We start from the raw sequence: 18,100 nt of genomic DNA, 5'->3' as shown, positions 1-18,100 counted from the left end.
TAAGGGCTATGCTGTCTCCCGGCTTTTTGAGATATGATCCCCTCAAAGTCGAATTATGGTTTACTGGTGACCATAGTAGCGTCTCCGTCTGTCCTGTTTGCGTTTCTTCACACGAATACTTTAAAGTCTCGACAATCGCTAAGCTGCTTATGTGGCACCGCAGCGGCTCCCTTGGGGATGCCTGAGGCCACCCCAACCACTCACCAAGCCTTACGTGGACGAATTCAAACCTACTTTTATGGTTTACCTACACTAAGGGAGTACCACTTTCTCAAGCAGACACTCGGTGGAGTCACAATTCCACCCCTTATCCGATGTCCCAATTCCACGCCGAACGGAAGGACGAGGGCGAGCTCCGCTCCACGGCAGAGGTCGCCGCCGGCCAATCTCTCTGCCCTGCGCGGACGCGCGGCGCCGCCCTCACACCGGCGCGCGGCCTCAGGTCTTCTCGAGCGTGCGGCAGCAGGCCGACCAAATCGGGAAGCGCTTCGCCAGCGGCGGCCGTTACACGGAGGAGCAGTTCAAGGCGGGTGCGGACGTGAAGGACGGGCCGGAGCCGGCGGCGGAGGAGGGCGGTGGCGGCGAGGAGGCCAAGTCGGACGCAGTCAGCACCAACTTTGACCCAGACGACAACCGCACGCTGTACGACCGGCTCAAGGAGCAGCGCGACGCGAAGCAGGAGGAGTGGGAGGCGGCGCACCAGTTCAAGAACCAGATGGACCACTGGCGGCTCGACGAGGACGACGCCGCCTTCGAGGAGGAGCGAGTCGACCGCCTCAACGCGCAGCGGAGGGAGGCGGAGCGGATGAACCAGGAGAGTGCAGAGTTCTACAAGCTCGCGCGGGAGCGACGCACCACGCAGGTGGCGCCCGTCTCGGTTGCCTCTGCCGCGCCGCCCCCGCCCCGCCCTCCGCCAAAGCGGCCGGGTGCCTCGCTGCCCGCCGCGCTTCGCGTCGTGCGGCCGCGGGCGGCGGAGGCGGACAAGCCTGCGGCGGCGGCGGCTCCCGCGCCCGCAGCCGCGGCTGCTGCGCCGGCGGCGGCATCGGCAGGAGCGGCCTCCGCCAGTGGCGGCGCCAGTGCGGGCGCCTCGCTGCTCGGGCTGGCGTACGGCTCCTCCTCCGACGAGGAGGGGTGAGCTCTCTGCGCCTCTGCGCTTCTTCGTTCTTGATCTTGTGTGGGAGCAAGTGGACTGCAGCGACACCGGAGTGGCGCCCCTGGCGCCCCAACCGAACGGCACCACTACGCACATACGAGTCGGTATACACGCGTATAGATAAAAATGCGTTCAATCTTCAAACACCCGGGACCACCGACCCATGCGACAACGAGCCGCAACGCGGCAGAGAGCCGGCGCGCGGCCGCATGCAAAAATAAACGCGACGCCTCGTCCTCGCACGCTCGGGCGGCCCCAGCGGCCAGCGGCGCGTCGCGGACCTCGCGTGCCCGGGCGGAGGCAGCCTCACTGCTGCCTGCGGAGCGGGATGCGCGGCAGCCCGAGCGAGTGGCGCGTGAGGTTGAGCGTGTTTTTGAGCAGCATCGCTATCGTCATCGGGCCGACGCCGCCCGGCACGGGGGTGATGGCGCCCGCGACGAGGGAAACCTGGTCAAAGTCGACGTCGCCTAGGGGACGACGTGCCGTGGACGTGTCGGGGACGCGTCGCGGGCAAGCGGGGCCTCGCCCGCGTCGACGTCACCGCAGAGCTTGTATCCACGCTTATCCTCGGGCGCGGGCTTCGAGTTGACGCCGACGTCGATCACGACCGCGCCGGGCTTGATCCAGTCGGCCTTCGACACGGAGGGGCAGCGTCGTCGACATGAGAAACAACAATGACGAGGAGGAGGAGGAGGAGGAGGAGTCGCCAAGGCGACCATTCATGTGACTGCCGGACCCTCTCCCGAGATCGCACAGACCGCCACCGCAACAACATGTACATGTGCATGTGTTCCGCGAGTGCGTGTGCCCCGTCGTCCGTGCTGGGGGCGTGTGTGTAAGACTGGCTGACTGACTGTCTGACTGACTGACTGCCTTGACGAGCTCAGCGCCGAGATATGGGGAGATATGGGGAGATATGGGGAGATAAGGGGAGATCTGGGGAGAGATGTGACTGCCTTGACGAGCTCAGCGCGTCCGATGGCGGCGACGACGATGTCTGCGCGCCGCACCTGCGCCGAAACAAGGCCGCGGCCAGGCTTTGCGGCCTCTCCGGGTGCGGGGCTTCGGGTCGGGAGGGGCGAGGCTTCGGGTCGGGAGGGGCGAGGCTTTGCGGTCATCAGGAGGGCCCAAGTATTGCGGTCTCTCTGGGCCGAGGCTTCGGGTCGGGCCGAGGCTTCGGGTCGGGAGGGCCGAGAGTGGGCCCAGGCACCTGCGGGAGGGCGAGTGGCGGGTGAGGCGCGGGGACTTGCACAGTGCGCGCGCCACGCATCGAGGCAGTGCAGGGCTATAGCATGAGTGCAGCTTCGGGTCGGGAGGTCGGGGAGGGCCGAGGCTTTGCGGTCGGGGGGCCTCGCCGCCTGCGCAGGCAGGTCTGCGGTGCGCGAGTGGCAGACGGTGACGGTGGCGTCCATCGACTGGAGCAGGTGGGCGACAGGCATGCCTACGGGGGCGAGGACACAGGTCACGCTGCGCCCGCCGACGCGACGCAGCTGTGTGCGCGCGCTCGCCGACGATGTTGGACCGCCCAAGCACGACAACCTCCTTGCCGGCCACCTGCGGCCACGTGTGGTGGACGTGTCGTGGACGTGTCGTGGACGTGTCCCGAGGAGCGCCACACACCCGCTTCCTCGCGCGGCAGCGTGGAGGTACGGTGAGGTGAGGTGCGTTTCTCCACACACTCGAGGTGGTGGGGCAAGGGCCAGGCTAGCCCCTCGCGACTAGACGACAGGAGCCCCACGGCACTCAGAGGTGCGAGGCCCGGTGCGCGTGGGTGAGCCGTGTGGGAGTGAGTGTGTGTGTGTGTGTGTGTGGCGACCTGGATCTCGGACCGCTGCAGCAGCTCGACGCAGCCGGCGGGCGTGCACGGCAGCGCGAGGGGCGGCTCCCCGCCCCGGAGGCACATCCGGCCGATGTTTTCCGCGGAGAATCCGTCCACGTCCTATATAATATATAATATAATATCATTCAAACGTGTGTGATGTGATGTCGTCGTATGCGGGGGCGCCGTCTGCGGCCTTGGCGACGGCGATGGACTCGAGGACGGCGGCTTCGTCGATGTGCCTCGGCAGAGGGAGCTGCACGAGGATGCCTGAGGGACGGGTCCGCCACTCTTCCCCCCCTCACAACATAGTGTCGTATCGCCCGCTCCCGAGGCGAGCGCGCGCCGTGGATGCGCGGGTCCGCGTTGAGCTCTTCGACGGTGGCGAGGAGCTGCTCCTGCGTGACGGTCTCGTCAAAGTTGCGGTCCACGGAGTAGAAGCCGACTTCCGCCGCCGCCTTCTTCTTCATCCGCACGTACGTCGCCGAGTCGGTCCGGTTGCCCACCAGCACGACGGCGAGGCCCGGCGTCGTGCCATGCGCCGCCTTGAGCTCGTCGGAGCTCGCCTTGATGTCGCGCCGCACGGCGGCCGCGATGGCCTTGCCGTCGATCAGCCGCGCCCGACCTTCGGCGGGCGAGGCCAGCATGGCCACGCCAGCAGCCCGTGGCTGCGCAAAGGCGACGCTAGCTCCGAACGGCCGCGCGTCGCGGCCGTGCTGCAGCTGCAGTCCGAGCGCGACGCTGGCGCTGAGCGATCCGGCAAGCGCGAGCCTCCGCACGGCCGATAGCTTCATGAATGGGCCGGCGGAGGCCTGTGACAGCGCTGAGGAGGCGGGCAGGGTGCCACTTCTCAGACACACGCTGTGTTGTCGTTGAGAAGAATTCTAAGTATCAGAAGCTAACCTGTTTTCTTTCTTTCTTTCAGCACGCTGGCACGACAAGGGCGCGGACTGATGTACGACGTCGTCGAACTCGTCGAACAAGTGGAGAATGGCCGTAGCTCCTCTCCACGAGCGATTCAGAAGACGTACCAAGTGTCGATTCTGTATAGAATTGCGAGGCGCACACGCTGGTGCAGGCGGCGAGACGTCGATCCGACTCGTTCGGCCGTGAAGTCGCCGTGAAGGGTTGGCAAACAGGCCATTTTGCCCACATTTTGCCCTCTCGCGCGATCTTCTCGCGTCGGCAAGCGCGCGGGCAAGGATGGGCGAGCCGGCCCCGCCACGCTGGACGGGCCAGCGGCTGGCACGCGCCGGCCACCCTTGCGTTTTATTTATTTATTTATGTTTTCTTTCTTAGGACCCTGTCGTGAGGGTGAACCCTGCCCAGCCCCCCTCCGTGTCGCGATGCGCTCCCCGCTCCCGTTCCCCTGTGTCCCTGATCGTCCTTACAAGATCCTGCTCGTGCAGGTGGGGACCCTGTCCTTCTCCCACCCCTCGTTTGGCGTGTACGTTGTATTTATTTATTTATGTTTTCTTTCTTAGCTTGGGATGTCCGTTTTATTTATTTATTTATGTTTTCTTTCTTTCTTTCAGCACGCTGGCACGACAAGGGCGCGGACTGGCGCGGACTGGCACACACACCGTTGAGAAGAAAATAGAGGTGGGGGGGGGAGGGACGGAGGGTTGAGCGGTTTCTCGATCGCGTTCAAGGGCGCGGACTGGCGCGGACTGGCACACACACCGTTGAGAAGAAAATAGAGGTGGGGGGGGAGGGACGGAGGGTTGAGCGGTTTCTCGATCGCGTTCAAGGGCGCGGACTGGCGCGGAAGACTGGCACACACACCGTTGAGAAGAAAATAGAGGTGGGGGGGAGGGACGGAGGGTTGAGCGGTTTCTCGATCGTGTTCAAGGGCGCGGACTGGCGCGGAAGACTGGCACACACACCGTTGAGAAGAAAATAGAGGTGGGGGGGGAGGGACGGAGGGTTGAGCGGTTTCTCGATCGTGTTCGACGTTCTCATCCTCTCACTCCCAGCGCCCAGCACACTCACTCTGTTCATAGCGCGCACTGGCCTTCTCGTCTGTTCATAACCCACGCTTCGCGTCTTCACACCTCCTCTGCAGGACTCACCCCTCTACGCTCCCTTTTGCAGGATGAGGCGTAGCCACCTTAGTGCATTCGCGCTCCCTTTTGCAGGATCGTGTTCGTCCCTTGAGGTGTTGTCGATATTCCCTTCTTTTTGTGTTACGCTGACAAGCTCTCCTTGAGTCGCTCTCTCTCTCTCTCTCGCTGATGCGGCCCGCTGCGGCGCTCGTCTACCTCGCGAGCGTCGCCCGAGTGGCCGCCATCCAGTATGGCTTCCCCACCGTCAAGTCTGCGTCGAGCTTCATCGACGTCAACCCCGTCTCCGTTGCCGACGGCAGCCCGGGACAATTCGAGAACGAAAACTGAAGTTGGCAAACCTGACTTCTGACCTGCCCCCGCCCGTCGCGTCGACCTGGACGACAAGGCCGATCGACTCTGGAGGACGCGGTCGGCGGCGCTTCGCGAACTGGCACAGAAGGTTCGAGACGGCACGGATCTTGTGCTCCTATGCGCGGGTAGGATTGAGTCCTGTCACGGCGATCTGCTGAGGAAGGGGATCCTAGCCGACGCGGCGCAGCTCGAGGCCACCAGCAAGAAGAAGCCGCGCTCCGACAAGGGCAAGCCAAGGGGTCCTCGGGGGCCCAGGGCCGACTCGGTGGAGACGGCGGCCCGCATGGGGGTGCTGTCGACCTTCTACCTCCGGCACGCTTATGGACGGGACAGCCCGGGGCTGCATGAAGAAGACGGGGTGCTCTCCGCGAACGGGGGGGTGCTGTGCGCAGGGTGCGGGGAGGAGGCGCCCGGGCTCGGGGCGCGGGACGGGGGGGGGGGAGGCGGCGGAGGGGGCGGCGGGGGGCGGGAAGGGGGGGGCGTCGCGGGGGAGCGGGGGAGGAAGCGGGGGAGGGACCCGATTGAGGAGGAGGCGGTGGGGGTGGAGGGTGGGGAGGCGGGAGGCGTGTTTGGGGAGATGGGGGACGGGGGGGTCCGGCAGGGGGGGGGAAGCGAACCTCGAAGAGCAAGCACCAAAAATCGCGCAGCCGGAGGGAGGCGGGCCGGAAGCGCACGGAGGGCCCTGTGGGGGGGCCCGGGGGGATGGGTCGCTGACTCGAACTGGCGCTGTACGGGCCGTGTTCCTTGTGTGTGTGTACTACATCTCGAAGGGTGGAGCCGCCTGAAGTGACTTCATGCCACGTGTGAGTGGGCTATGTTCTTTGTGTGTGTAGTACGTCTAGAAGTTGCTATGTCTACTGCTCTTCTGTTGACCTCTGCGCTGGCTGAGCCCCTGCCACGCCCGCCCCCCTCCCCTCTCTCCCCCTCACTCCCCTGCCCGCCACACGGTTGATATGGCACACATGACCACGCCACCTCGCGCGCAGGTGGGAAAAGGCACAATGAACGATGGGCTTGCCCATCCCGGAGTGGTTCGATCCCACACAAACCCGAGACGGTGACGGGATGCTGGCTGATGGTCTCAGGCCCAGTGAGGTAGTGCATCAGACTATCCCGGATCCTGCTGACCAAGCTCCTCTTGTAGCTCGATCGGTCACACCGCCATCGCCGTCGGGGAGAGGGGGGACGACACTGCTTCGGCAGCGTGCACCTCGATCCTGTACCGTGTTTGTTATGACCCCCCCCAATGAACATACCAGTGAGGGAGGGCGAGACGATCGAGGGGTCCCGTACCACGCGGAATCGGCCCTATCCAGTGCTCAAGTGCTCAAGATACTTGAAATCGTAAAGGACCACGAGCGAGCGTGGTGTCATCCTTTCTCACATTGTAGCCGCCGAACCGTGCGCCTACCCATGCCTCTCGCTCCGCGCGCTCAGTATCGTTCGCACGCGCCGCAGCTTCCCCGCCTACCCTCGCAAGCCGCTCCCACCACGTCGATGCCGCCTTGCCTGCCCTTGCCCGCGGTCGCTCGATCCAGCGGCACTCTCTCTCCCACGCTCACGAAGGTGTTCACCACAAATGACACGCCCTGCCCCTAACAGATGGTTCCCTGTCACCGCACTTACGCCTCAACTCTGCTGCTGCTTGCCTCCTCTCTGGCATTGCTCCCAGCGGTGACTGCCCAGTGCCGCTTGGTCGGCGATCTGGTGATCATTCTGGATGCCAGCGGCAGCATAAAAAACAGCCGGGGCGACGTGGCGACGTTTGCGCAGAAAGTTGTGGACTCCTTGGATGTCGCCGAGACAGTCGCTAACGTGGGGCTGGTACAGTTTGCCTCCGACACGACCAAGCTCAGTGACCTCACCTTCAACGCTGGCGCCCTCGCAGATGCCATTGAGGTTTACAGAACCGGCGACGAGGGATGGACCTTCATCTCCAACGGGCTCCTCATGGGAGAGCAGCTGCTCGATACTGGCCGTTCAAGTGTCACGAAGGTCATGCTACTCCTGACCGATGGAGAGCAGACCTGCAGCCGCAACCCAGGTTGTGTCGCAAACGACGACTCCTGTTACGAGAACTGGGACTTTAACAACAGCCCGCTCGGCGATTATAAAGCCGGGAATCTTTGCGGAAGCGACACCGGACCTTATCAAAAGTCCGAGGCGATACGGCAGGCGGAGCTGATCAAGGCGCAAGACCCAGACCTCACCCTTTTCGCAGTTGGCTTCGGAGGGGTGAGCAACGAAACGCTGGAGGCCATTGCAACGTCGGGAAACAGCATCTTTGGCAGCACCATCCAAGACATCATCGCCAAGTTTGAGAAGAACGACCTCTGCACAAGGCTCTCTCCGTTGGCCCCGCCGAGCCCGCCATCTCCGCCGCCACCATCTCCACCGCCGCCCACACCGCCGCCGCCCACGCCGCCGCCGCCGCCGCCGCCGCCTACGCCGCCTTCGCCGCCGCCGCCCACACCGCCGCCGCCCGCGCCGCCGCCGCCGCCGCCGCCCGAGGTGGCATTCGGCGAGCCACTGGAGCTGCTTAATAAAATCGCTGGCTTCAAACAGTACGGCTTCGTCCCCTTGGGCGTGGACACTTCTCTCGCCGTCACCGGCGACGGCTTCAGCGAGGGCAACATTGTCATGTTCCTTTACGTCCCCGACAAAATCGCCTTCATCAATGACGACACGGCGAAGGTCTGCACGGGCGCAGGGGACGTCGCTATCAATGTTGGAGTCAGACCGCTTGTTGAAGGCACCAGGGCTGTGGTGGCCAATGGCACGGTTCAAGTGCACTTCGATCTGCCGCCGGATTTCAACAGACTGTCATCCGCATACAAAGTCTGCATCTACGACGGCTCGAATGAATTCGAAGACTCTCATTACTCCATCACGGGGAGCCTTGTCCTTGCGGACTATGCGCCGCCGCCGTCGCCGCCGCCGTCGCCGCCCTTCCCACCTTCTCTGCCGCCAGTTGATCCGCCGTCGCCGCCGTCGCCGCCCCCCTCGCCCTCGCCGCTGCCGCCGCCTCCCTCGCCCTCGCCGCTGCCGCCGCCCCCCTCGCCCTCGCCGCTGCCGCCGCCGCCGCCGGTCCCTCCCTCGTCCTCCGGCAGCCCTACTTGCGAGGCAGCACCGCACGACCCGGCCTCCAACCTGGTGAGATTTAGCCGAGATATAGCCGCGATGCAAGCCGACATACGTAGCCGAGATGTCTGGCCCCGGCCTCTGCACCCCTCGCCGCGCCCAGCACCTCTCCTGGCGCCCATACGCCGCCCCGCCGAGAGCAGGCGCTGGGCGACTCGCTTATGGTCGCCACCTTTGTGTCTGACGGCACCACCTTTGTCGTCCGCTGCGATATTTGACGCAAGGGAGGTGCACCTCATCGCGCCAGGCTCTTGCCTCTCCTGGAGGCTGTTAATATGTTGACCTACACGTCGGGAGAGACACCGCAGATACGCTTGGCGCGGGGTTGCTACCCGCGCGTCTGATATCTGCTTACCCGCCACTTCTCGATCATCTACGACTTGCGCTCCCCGGAAAGAAGGGCGATGCGCGCAAGTACCACGTCTACCCTCTACGCGACGCACCGACCGCCTAGCCGACGGTGCGAGCTGTCACACTTCTATCCGTGTCCGGTCTAGACAGATTTGACTTGCATTCGAAATTCGAATGTTGCGACGTGTGACCTGTCAGAGCTTGATCTCCGATCTCAGCGACGTCGAGTCGCCTTCGGTGGCGACAGCTAGGATGCATCTCCTCCGTCGTTTTTCGCGCGATGGCCCTGAGAAGCTGGCGGTGCACGCAGGCGGACCTTGTGTGTGCACGGAACGCTTAAAAAGTGGCTGCTCTACGTCACTTTTTTGAGTAGATAGTGCCGAGCTGGCCGTGACATCGTTTTTAGCCCCCCGCTACCCAGTTGCACTCGTGCGACGTAGCGGGGGGCCACAACTACGTTTACGAAAACATAAGTAGTCCCGCGAGGTGTGAATTTGCCGCCCCAGTAGCCCCCTTTCCATCGGACTGGTTTTTCGGCGCGTCCCCAGAGCGTCCAAACTTGTTTGGGCGCGAACCGTACGTATCTCGCAACGAATCTCGCCGGCCTCACCGGCCCCCACCGGCTTTCGTCGCCCATGCTCGGTCTCGACTTGAGTGCTGCTCGACTGGCCGATGAAGAGCGACCCGTACGACGCGCACTTGTCGTCCTTCCTCCTCGCCACATGACGGCCGCCCCCCGACACCGACAGTCGCGCTCCGCACGCCTTCGAGGTCAGCAGCGGCCGAGCGACGATCGGCTCGCTCCGATCGCTGGGCGCGGTCACTCTGCGGCCCATCACCCGCCTGCCGATCACCTGTCCGCCTCGCCGCGCGCGGGCCGCTCGCCTGCTCGCCACCGCCGCCGCGCGTCCCCGCGCCGCCACGCTTCCCTGCACCTGACGGCGCTCGAGCTGCGCAGACAGCGCGCTTTGGCAGACAGAGCAGCGGCCGCCCAGGCGGTCGCTGCTCCGCCCCGTCCGAATCCGTCCGCCCGCGCGTGCCGCTGCCGCCGCCGCCGCCGCCACTGCCGCCGCGTTTCCCCGCGCCGCCACGCTTCCCTGTGCACCTGACTGCGCTCGAGCTGCCAGCTGCGCAGACGGCGCGCTCTGGCAGACAGAGCAGCGGCCGCCCAGGCGGTCGCTGCTCCGCCCCGTCCGAATCCGTCCGCCCGCGCGTGCTGCTGCCGCCGCCGCCGCCGCTCCACCCGGTGCCCGTGTGTCGTGAGAGTTGCTTTGTGTATGTCTATGTGTGTATGTCGTATGATACGCTTATGTGTGTGCGGACTTATGTCACACTTGAGCCTCTATCTATGACGGGTACTCGGGTTTGGATGGTAGCGGGGGGGCCCGCCGGAGGCTGGTTACTGATGGTAGTTTTTGGTGCTTTTTCCACGTGAGACTTTTTGCAACTATCTAGATAGTCGTGAGCTGGCCGTGAGACGCCGATCTACGAATCAAGAGTTCGGAGCGGCCGCACACTGCTCGGTACCCCCCCTGCACATCTAAAGCCATGGCCGACCCCCCCCCCCAGCAGCAGCGCTCTGCTGCTGGGGGGGTCGGGACCCCCCCCCCAGCAGCAGCGCTCTGCTGCTGGGGGGGTCCGGACCCCCCCCCCAAGCAGGAGCGCTCTGCCTGTGGGGGGTGCTGGCATCTCTGTACAGACAGCAGCTGTAAGTAGCATGTGTTCCAGTGGCGAGAATTTATGGTCGACACCAAAATCAGTGGTCTCACCGGCGGGCCCTCCTACGAACACAACCGCCTCGAGCGTACGCTCAAACACGAGCCGAGGTGGAGGGGGGACGGCGGCGAAGGGCGGGAGAGTACTTGGGTCCGTGCGCTCTGCTGCTGGGGGGGTCAGACCCCCCCCCCCAGCAGCAGGGATGGCTTTAGATGTGCAGGGGGGGTACCGAGCAATGTGCGGCCGCTCTTGGTGCCGGTTAGCGTGTCGGAGTGAATTAGAATTTAGAACTAGCTCCAAAAGAAAGCACGCGGGTTTCTTTCTCGTGCAGGCTGCATCGTCCATCGTGCATCGACATACGACACGAATAGTCCCTGTTCGTGTGGGTGAACCCTCTCGCAACGAGCTAGTATATGAGTGGTGAAGTGCGCGTGCCCTGAGAAGTGAACACAACCGGGGCACCAGTCGAAGGACAGAGGTGTCATCAATAAGAGCGTTCTCTCAAAGTTCGTCGTGCGCCTCCGCGTCAGCCGCAGCGGGTTGCTGAGTCGACTCGGTGGCAGGCTCGAGGCTCTGCTCGGCCTCACCGCCCCCGCCCCCGTCGCTCGCCCCGAGCAGCGGCTCGAGGCGGGCCAGGCGCTGCTCCAGCTCGCTGATCCTAGCGCTGGCGGCGGCGAGCTGCGCGTCGCGCACGCGCCGCTCGGCCAGCAGCGTCGCAGCGAGGCGGCGCAGCGCATGCCGCGCCTCGTCCCCGAGCCGCGCCTCTGGATCCGCCTCCGCCTCCGCCATCTGCGGCGCCACGAGGCAGGCCGGCACGAGGAGCGAGCCGACGAGGTGCTCTGCGACGAGGCGGCCGGTCGAGGCGTCGCGGGCGCGGAAGGTCTGGCCGCGCCACGCGTTGAAGAGCCGGTAGCCGCCGGCCGCAATCGGCGAGCTCTCGGTGAGCAGCACCTCGCAGCTCCTGCCAGCGACCCAGACGTGCAGGGGCACCGCCGCCCGGTTGACGAAGCCGGCGGGCTCCTTCGGCCCGCCCCCGTCGGAGGCGTTGCGCGGCTTGCGCTCGCGAGGCGGGCAGACCACGAGTGGCCGGTCCAGGCAGCCACAGTCCCGCACCGAGACTGGCCCGGTCTGCGCCTCCATCAGCAGCGCTCCGCCGGCGAGAGCGCGCGCCCTCCACACGTCGCCCGTGTAGCTCTTCACCGTCCGCCGCTCGCCAGCACCGAGCCGGAGGAGGGACGCCTCGCTACCATTGGGGGAAACCCAGGCGAGGAGGGCGTCGCCGTGCGCTTTATTCTCGATGGTCAACTGGTGGGTGAACGTTGCGTTGGCCGGACGGGTCGAAGCGAGCCCTCGGGTGAGGGTCGGGCAGGCGGAGGGCTGGCCCCGGCACGCTTCCAGCGAGCAGCTGGTGGCGCTGTCGAGGAGCGAGCGCATGGCGGCAAAGGACGGCAGATTTGACACCTCAGCTGTGGCTGGCGAGGCCGGAGGCTCGTCTGTGGCTGGCGAGGCCGGCTGTGGCGACGGCACGCTCGAGGCAGCCTCATCCGCGGCTTGCGTTGAGGACTGTGGAGAAATGAGAAGCCAGAGCATTCAAGCTCGCTGCAATTTCACTCGGCTTGGCCTCGGGCTGGCTGGGGCCTTTGTCGTTTGGCTCTATCTCAGGCTGTATCCAGGCGTCTTCTTCGCTGTTTTGTTCACAGCCTTGTTATTGAGAAGAATTCACAGCACGCCACTAGGGAACCTCCCTGGGGTCGCCTCGTGAATAAACGAGTATAAAGAGCGGTGGGCTGTATCTTAGGGTGGGGTGCAGGAATGTGAAACCGGATTTGTAAACCCTGATTCTCGACTTTTTTCGCGAGCCACAGGCACTCGCCCTGTGAGCCACAGCGCCTCCGGACAGCGTGCCGAGCGCCTGCTACAGGGCTGGGCCTTTGAGAGAGAGAGAGATTTTTAGCAATACCGAGTGTTTGTTTGGCCTTTGGTGCGCGTCGTTTGGCTCCCCACGCGCCACGGTTGCCTGACGCTAACAAATCTTGGTATTACGCCCTGCTGTGCCTCTGTGTTCGTGCGTCGCCCATCTCTCGGATGAAGGGCGAAGAGAAGAAAGAAAAACACACCGCGCGAAGAAAGAAAAACCCTCACACCATCGAGGGCGTGCTTGCCGGGCTCGCCAGCACCGGCGCGGCGGGCGGCGGGGTCGCTGGCGGCGCTGCAGCAGCGTCCGAGTGCTCGAGCCGCTCCAGCCGGAGGAAGAGGGTGCGAAGCACCGCCTCGTGCACGCGCCGCGCTCGCCGCTCGGCCGCCAGTTCCGCCTCGAGGCGCAGCGCGCGGCGGTGCTGCGCGCGTGGCCAGGGAGGGGGACGGTGAGAGGGCGGTGAGGGCACAGAGACGGGGGAGCGAGTGGCGAGCGAGCGCGCGCCTGCACGAGCGCGAGTCGCCACGCGCGCCGCGCTCGGCCCCCACGAGTGGTGGCCTGGAGGCGGCGCGCGGCCCGGTGCTGCGCGAGGTAGCGACGCAGCCTGCGACGCACGAGGAAGCCCCTGCCGAGCGCGTGCAGCCTCGCCCTCAACGCCGCGCTGCCTGCCGGCGCAGGCACGCTCACGTGGAGTAGCCACGTCGACACGAGGACACGCAGGCGGCGACGCGCGCGAAAGGCCCTCGCCACAACGCCGCGCCGGTCGCGGGCTGCTCTCCACCCCGCCTGCACGCGCACGACGGCGAGGGTCCGCTTGGCCAGCTCCAGCGCGAGGAGCGAGCGGACAAATCGCCGCATCTCGCCGAGCTCGCTCCGCATCGCTGCGAGCTGGCTCTGTTGTTGCTGCTCGGCCGCATTCTCTTTCGCGGGCATTTTACTCACGAGCCTCACTGCTCGCGAACGCGCTGTCCGCTGCTTCAGCAGCTCCTCGCTCGGTGTGAACCCAGGGCCTCCAGGGCTCGCACCTCAAAACGACCCGCGCACAGCGCGATGACGCACATATATGTCCTCGAGTATTTCTTCTCCATGGCTTGTATCTTAAGAATTCTTCTCCATCTGTGCCCTGTACAGGCCCCGGGGGAGGGGGGGAGACCTCCTGTTCCTCGCGGAACGGGAGCAGGCCCCTCCTTGCCCGGTCTGCGATGAAGGGCGGTGGTAGTGCCATCTTCGCTTCGTACTCGAACGAAACCACGACGCCGCAACCGTCGCCGGCGCGCGACACGATCTCGTCGGCCGGACTGTCCTCGTCGAGTGTGTGCCGCCAAGGCGGGACGCACTCAGGGACAGTGGCGACGAGACGCGGCTCGAGGGGCGGCTCCCGCGAAGGCACGGCTGGCAACCGTGGCGCGCGGGGCTCTTCCTCTAAAAGTCGGGTATGGCTCCGCCCGCAACTCTCTCGCTGACACGCGCGCCCGTCGACCTTACGACGGGTGCACTGCGGTCGCACGACTCCCAAGTCATATGCCACGGCGTGCGATCTAGAATCAGCACACGCGCCTCTGCTTGCATACACTCGTACAATGAACTGACATCTCCCATGAGTGCGAGTTAGGGCTAGTAGTAGGCCGCTAGCCTGTGAGGAGGGCGTCCATAGACACCTCACTAGACACACACACGGTCTCGTCCGTGCCTCGCCGGCCGGCGAGATTGCTAGAGGCGGAGCGGTCTGCTCTAGCCTAGCACGTTACTTCCTGTCGTCTGTTGTTTGTTGTGCCCTTGTTTGTTCTCTTGGCACCTTGGAGTGCTGGGGGGGGGCGACAGGGAGGATGTGGCCTTGAGTTATGTGTTCACCAACTCAGGGTGTGTGGCAGCCCGCTGGCTGTGTGTCTTGTGAGCTTGTTTGTGTCTGTGTGTCGCTCGTGCGTGTCGTCATCATCTGTCTAGCGTCCACCCTGCACCCATACCGCGTTGGTGTCCAGTCCGAGCCTGGCTGTTCTTCACCTTTCTACCTACCTACCCTGTGACACAGTCCTACACAGTTCGTACACCAGGAGAAAGGGGAAGGCCCCACGCGCTGGCCGCGACCGCGACCGCGGCTCTCACTCGAGCCGGAACTGCCCGTCAGACATGTCGGTACCGTCGGAGAATAGCGACTAGCACACCTCGTCAATCAAGCAAGAGTCCCAGAAATTGGTTGGGCTTTCGCAGGTTTGCCTCTCGCACCCCGTCTGTTTTCCTTTCCTTTTTTCTCTACAGCACCCTCTCTTTTCCTCTCTGTTTTCCCGTGGAGCGGCCGTTGGGTCAAGGGGCCGCTGCTGGGGCTTTACACCAGGCGCTGCGGCCGCCGGTGCCGCCACCGCACCCGCCACCCCCGCCACCGCTTCCGCCCCCGCCGCTGGGGTGGCCGCAGGGTCAGGGGGCCGCCATCGGGGCCCCATACCAAGCGATGCGACCGCCGGTGCCGCCGCCGTATCCGCCCCCCCCTCCGCCGCCTCCGCCCCCGCCGCCGACGTGGCCGTCACCGCTCCAACCCGCGCGGAGCCTGGGGGACCCGGAACCGCCCCGTCGGAGGCTGGGGTACCCGCGCAGGCTGGCCCATCGAGCGCGCTCTCTGGCGCTGTCCGGGCCACGCGCGGCGCCGCGCGTGCCGCGCGCCACTCGCCGCGGCAGGCAGTACAGCGCCACTGCAGCCTCGCGAATGTCGCGCACAGATCCAGGAGGCTGCCCACCAAGCAGCAGAGTGCTGCACCGGCTTGCAGCGGAGGCTGTGGCGCTGCGGCGCCGTCTCCCCGCCCTGTCCACGGAGCTGGCGCGCGGCGGCACGGCCCTCCACCAGTCGCAGGAGGTGCGCACCTCCCAAAGGAAGCACCAAATGCTCCCTCAACACACACAGCTTTGCGCAGCGCAGCGCACGGGCCACGCCACGCAAAGCCGACCCTCAGTCTGCCCGAGAGGCTGTCTGCGGAAGGCCTGGCAAGCGCGCGCCCGCCTCCTCCGCGGCCATGCCCTCCGCCCGGGCGAGCGAGCAACAAAGAGTGGAGGCGGATCGCCATACACAGCGCCTGTATGCGTCTTGTTTGCCAACACGACGCCTCTATGCCTCTTCTCCAAATAAATAAATAAATAAAACGGACATCCCAAGCTAGGGCTGGGTCGAGGACAGACACGTCCCCACCTTTTGCCTCTTCTCCGTACTCCCTTAATGTAGGTAAACGAAAAAAGTAGCGGCCAATTCGTCCACGTACGGCCTAGTGAGTGGTTGGGGTGGCCTCAGGCATCCCCAAGGGAGCCTCTGCGGTGCCACATAAGCAGCTTAGTGATTGTCGAGACTTTAAAGGATTCGTTTGAAGATCTCGCAAACAAGACAGACACTACTATGGTCACCAGTAAACGAAAATTCGACTTTGAGGGATAATATCTCAAAAGACTGGGTGAGAGCATAGCATTATTATTGCATATTAGGCCGCATAAGGTCAGACTTGACCCCACAAGCATCAAGAACCCGATGCTCCGGCTCGACTGTGCCGGCACACTGCCTCCTCGCGCACGCTGCTAGCAGGCCGTTGCGGCCCGTGGTGCACCAGAGAGAGAGGTCGACGCGTTGCCCCCGCTGGCGACCCCGCGCGGCTCAGGCCGGCCAGAAGGTGTGTGGTGACGGCACCGTGGCAGGAGTGCGGAGATGAGCTCGCCGAACGCGAGCAGCAGATGGCCAAAGTGTGCCAGCGCGAGAGCCTCGCGAGCGGGCGCAGAAGGAGCTCGCCGTGACACGATGCCGGGCGGTGGTGGTGCTCTGGCGACTGTGCACAGTGGGCAAAGTCAGGCTGCAACAGGGCAGCACGATGGTAGTGCCCTGCTGCAGCCTGGCCTGACATGCACAGGGCGAACAGAGACACTACTATCGTCTGGCGCTCGTCACCGAACCTGGGCGAACTTCGACCGCCGCCACAGCTGGCCACGAGCACGCAGCGACAAAATGCTGACTGTACGGAAGTTGAGGCTGGTCGAGAGGAAGAGGCTGCCGTGCGAGCCGGCAGCTGGCTGGCTCGGGCGGACTGACTCCGGCGTCTTTTCGGCTTCTTCTTTCATAGTAGCGTATACGCTACTTTCGTTTACCCACATTAAGGGAGTAACATAAAAAAAAAGCTAAAACTCTTCCGCGATGGTACGGCCGAGCGACTTCGCGTCGACCGTCGCCGCGTGGCTCCAAGGCGAGGGCTTCCGCACTCGCTCGTGCTCCGTTTGCTCATCGCGGCCGCTGCTGCTCGTGCGCGGCGCGCACTCGACGGTGGCGCTGCACCTAGTTCCGACGCCGCGGAGCTCAGATGCGGTGCTGCCCGCGCGAGTGCCCATCGCGCTCTCGGACAGCTTCGCGACGCGAAGGCAGACGCTCGTCCACCTGTGGGAGGACCAGTGGGACGAGCACCCGCGCATCGTCCGCTCGCGCCTCCTCGCAAAGCTCGGCCGCTCGGAGCGTGTGATGGCTCGCCAGACGGTGGCGAGGCGGATCGACGCCGCCACGCTCGACGCCTTCCTCGTGAGCAACCACCTGTGGGGCTCGACCAAGGCTCGCTACCGCTACGGCCTCTTCCGCAAGCGAGACGAGCGGCTGGTCGCCGTCGCGAGCTTCTCGGCGCGTTGGAACATGCGGCGGGAGCCGGGCGCGACCGCGCGCGCGTCGCACGAGCTCATCCGGTGCCTGGCTAGATGGAGCCCGGCGCCCAGCCCCTTTGTGTGCGCGGACCGCCCGGCTCACCCGCCTCGTCGCTGCTGCGCAGGTACTGCAGCAGGCGAGGCGAGACGGTGGTCGGGGGCATCTCGAAGTTGCTCTCCGCCTTTGCGCGCGAGGCGGAGCCGGATGAGATCGTCACCGTCATCGACCGCGACTGGGGAGAGGGCGGCGGCTGGGCCACGCTCGGCTTCCGGCCGCTCCGCCGCCTGCCGCCAGTCACCTTCTTCGTCGGCCCGGACGGGAGACGCTGCCACCTCGGCGCCGGCTCGAACCCGCACCGCCGCCGGCTGCCGCCCGCGCTGCAGGCGGAGGCGAGCGAGGCGGAGGGGGAGGGCGGCGATGCGCTCGTCGAGCGGAGGCTCGCGCGGCGCGGCTACTTCCCCGTGAGCGACGCCGGCGCGGAGAGGCACTTGCTGGTCCTCGCGCCGCCGGCGCCGCCAGCGCCACAGAGTGCTCACAGCCCAAAATATCGCTGATGAGTCGAGGACCTGAGAGGTGACGATTTCATGTTTGCAAATTTCTAACAGAAGTGGCTGGCACACGCGACACGGCGCGTCCCCGTCGCCGGGACGCGGGAGCGCAACTGCCTCCGCGGCGCGAGCATTGCCGCCCACGCGTGCATGAATCACTGTGCCTTTACGGAAGTTCCGGGTTCCACTGCGGCTGCGGGCGCTGCTCCCGCGCCTCTGCGGCTGCGGCTGCGGGGGTGCGGTTGTCGAGGTTGTCTGAGGACCGCCTGCCAAGCGCTCGCTCCTCGACCTCACCGTCGAGCTGCTGCTGCTGCTGCTGCTGCTGCTGCTGCTCCGCGACGCGCTCGTCGTCCTCGTCCATCATCTTTTCTAGGGCGGCGGCGGCGATG

At 65.2% G+C, this 18,100-nt stretch overlaps 5 protein-coding genes across 5 annotated transcripts in view; 3 read left to right on the top strand and 2 right to left on the bottom strand.

Annotated features, from left to right (window-relative positions):
• Positions 1–348: 348 nt before the first annotated feature.
• Positions 349–3,831, bottom strand: EMIHUDRAFT_448747 (methylenetetrahydrofolate dehydrogenase/methylenetetrahydrofolate cyclohydrolase). Its single transcript, XM_005793683.1, has 9 exons — positions 3,319–3,831; positions 3,169–3,242; positions 2,970–3,092; positions 2,662–2,707; positions 2,512–2,594; positions 2,110–2,163; positions 1,695–1,785; positions 443–1,620; positions 349–371 (listed from the first exon to the last, which is right to left on the bottom strand). Exons 1-8 carry the CDS (start codon positions 3,764–3,766, stop codon positions 1,460–1,462), a joined length of 1,080 nt encoding a protein of 359 aa, XP_005793740.1. The 5' UTR covers positions 3,767–3,831; the 3' UTR covers positions 349–371; positions 443–1,459.
• A 1,375-nt stretch (positions 3,832–5,206) lies between these two features.
• On the top strand, positions 5,207–5,737 carry EMIHUDRAFT_199620 (hypothetical protein; the record flags this gene model as incomplete). Its single annotated transcript, XM_005793682.1, has 3 exons — positions 5,207–5,323; positions 5,424–5,654; positions 5,723–5,737. The coding sequence occupies 3 exons, from the start codon at positions 5,207–5,209 to the stop codon at positions 5,735–5,737; spliced, it is 363 nt and encodes a 120-aa protein (XP_005793739.1).
• A 1,254-nt stretch (positions 5,738–6,991) lies between these two features.
• EMIHUDRAFT_199619 (hypothetical protein) lies at positions 6,992–8,748 on the top strand (the record flags this gene model as incomplete). The annotated part of the gene is made up of 3 exons (XM_005793681.1): positions 6,992–7,740; positions 8,014–8,227; positions 8,674–8,748. 3 exons carry the CDS (start codon positions 6,992–6,994, stop codon positions 8,746–8,748), a joined length of 1,038 nt encoding a protein of 345 aa, XP_005793738.1.
• Positions 8,749–16,671: 7,923 nt separating this feature from the next.
• Positions 16,672–17,717, top strand: EMIHUDRAFT_199615 (hypothetical protein; the record flags this gene model as incomplete). The annotated part of the gene is made up of 2 exons (XM_005793680.1): positions 16,672–17,204; positions 17,288–17,717. 2 exons carry the CDS (start codon positions 16,672–16,674, stop codon positions 17,715–17,717), a joined length of 963 nt encoding a protein of 320 aa, XP_005793737.1.
• A 29-nt stretch (positions 17,718–17,746) lies between these two features.
• EMIHUDRAFT_426269 (putative Lipoyl synthase) overlaps positions 17,747–18,100 on the bottom strand; it is a 3,621-nt gene continuing 3,267 nt past the window's right edge. The window contains exon 11 of the mRNA XM_005793679.1: positions 17,747–18,076. Coding sequence (XP_005793736.1) covers positions 18,072–18,076 — 5 coding nt within the window. The 3' untranslated portion in view covers positions 17,747–18,071. The remainder of the gene's footprint in view (positions 18,077–18,100) is intronic.

Source organism: Emiliania huxleyi (genome assembly GCF_000372725.1).
Source record: "Emiliania huxleyi CCMP1516 unplaced genomic scaffold EMIHUscaffold_10, whole genome shotgun sequence".
In the NCBI taxonomy this organism is placed as follows: domain Eukaryota; phylum Haptophyta; order Isochrysidales; family Noelaerhabdaceae; genus Emiliania; species Emiliania huxleyi.
The sequence above is the reverse complement of the archived record's forward strand: the minus strand, read 5'-3'. Positions and strand labels throughout refer to the sequence as shown.

Coding starts and splice junctions, on each gene's coding strand:
- EMIHUDRAFT_448747 (XM_005793683.1), bottom strand. CDS start 3,766: ATGAAGCTATCGGCCGTGCGGAGGCTCGCGCTTGCCGGATCGCTCAGC. Junction 2,164..2,511: donor CCGCAGACCTGCCTGCGCAG/GCGGCGAGGCCC, acceptor GTTTCGGCGCAG/GTGCGGCGCGCAGACATCGT. Junction 1,786..2,109: donor GACGCGCTGAGCTCGTCAAG/GCAGTCACATCT, acceptor TCCGTGTCGAAG/GCCGACTGGATCAAGCCCGG.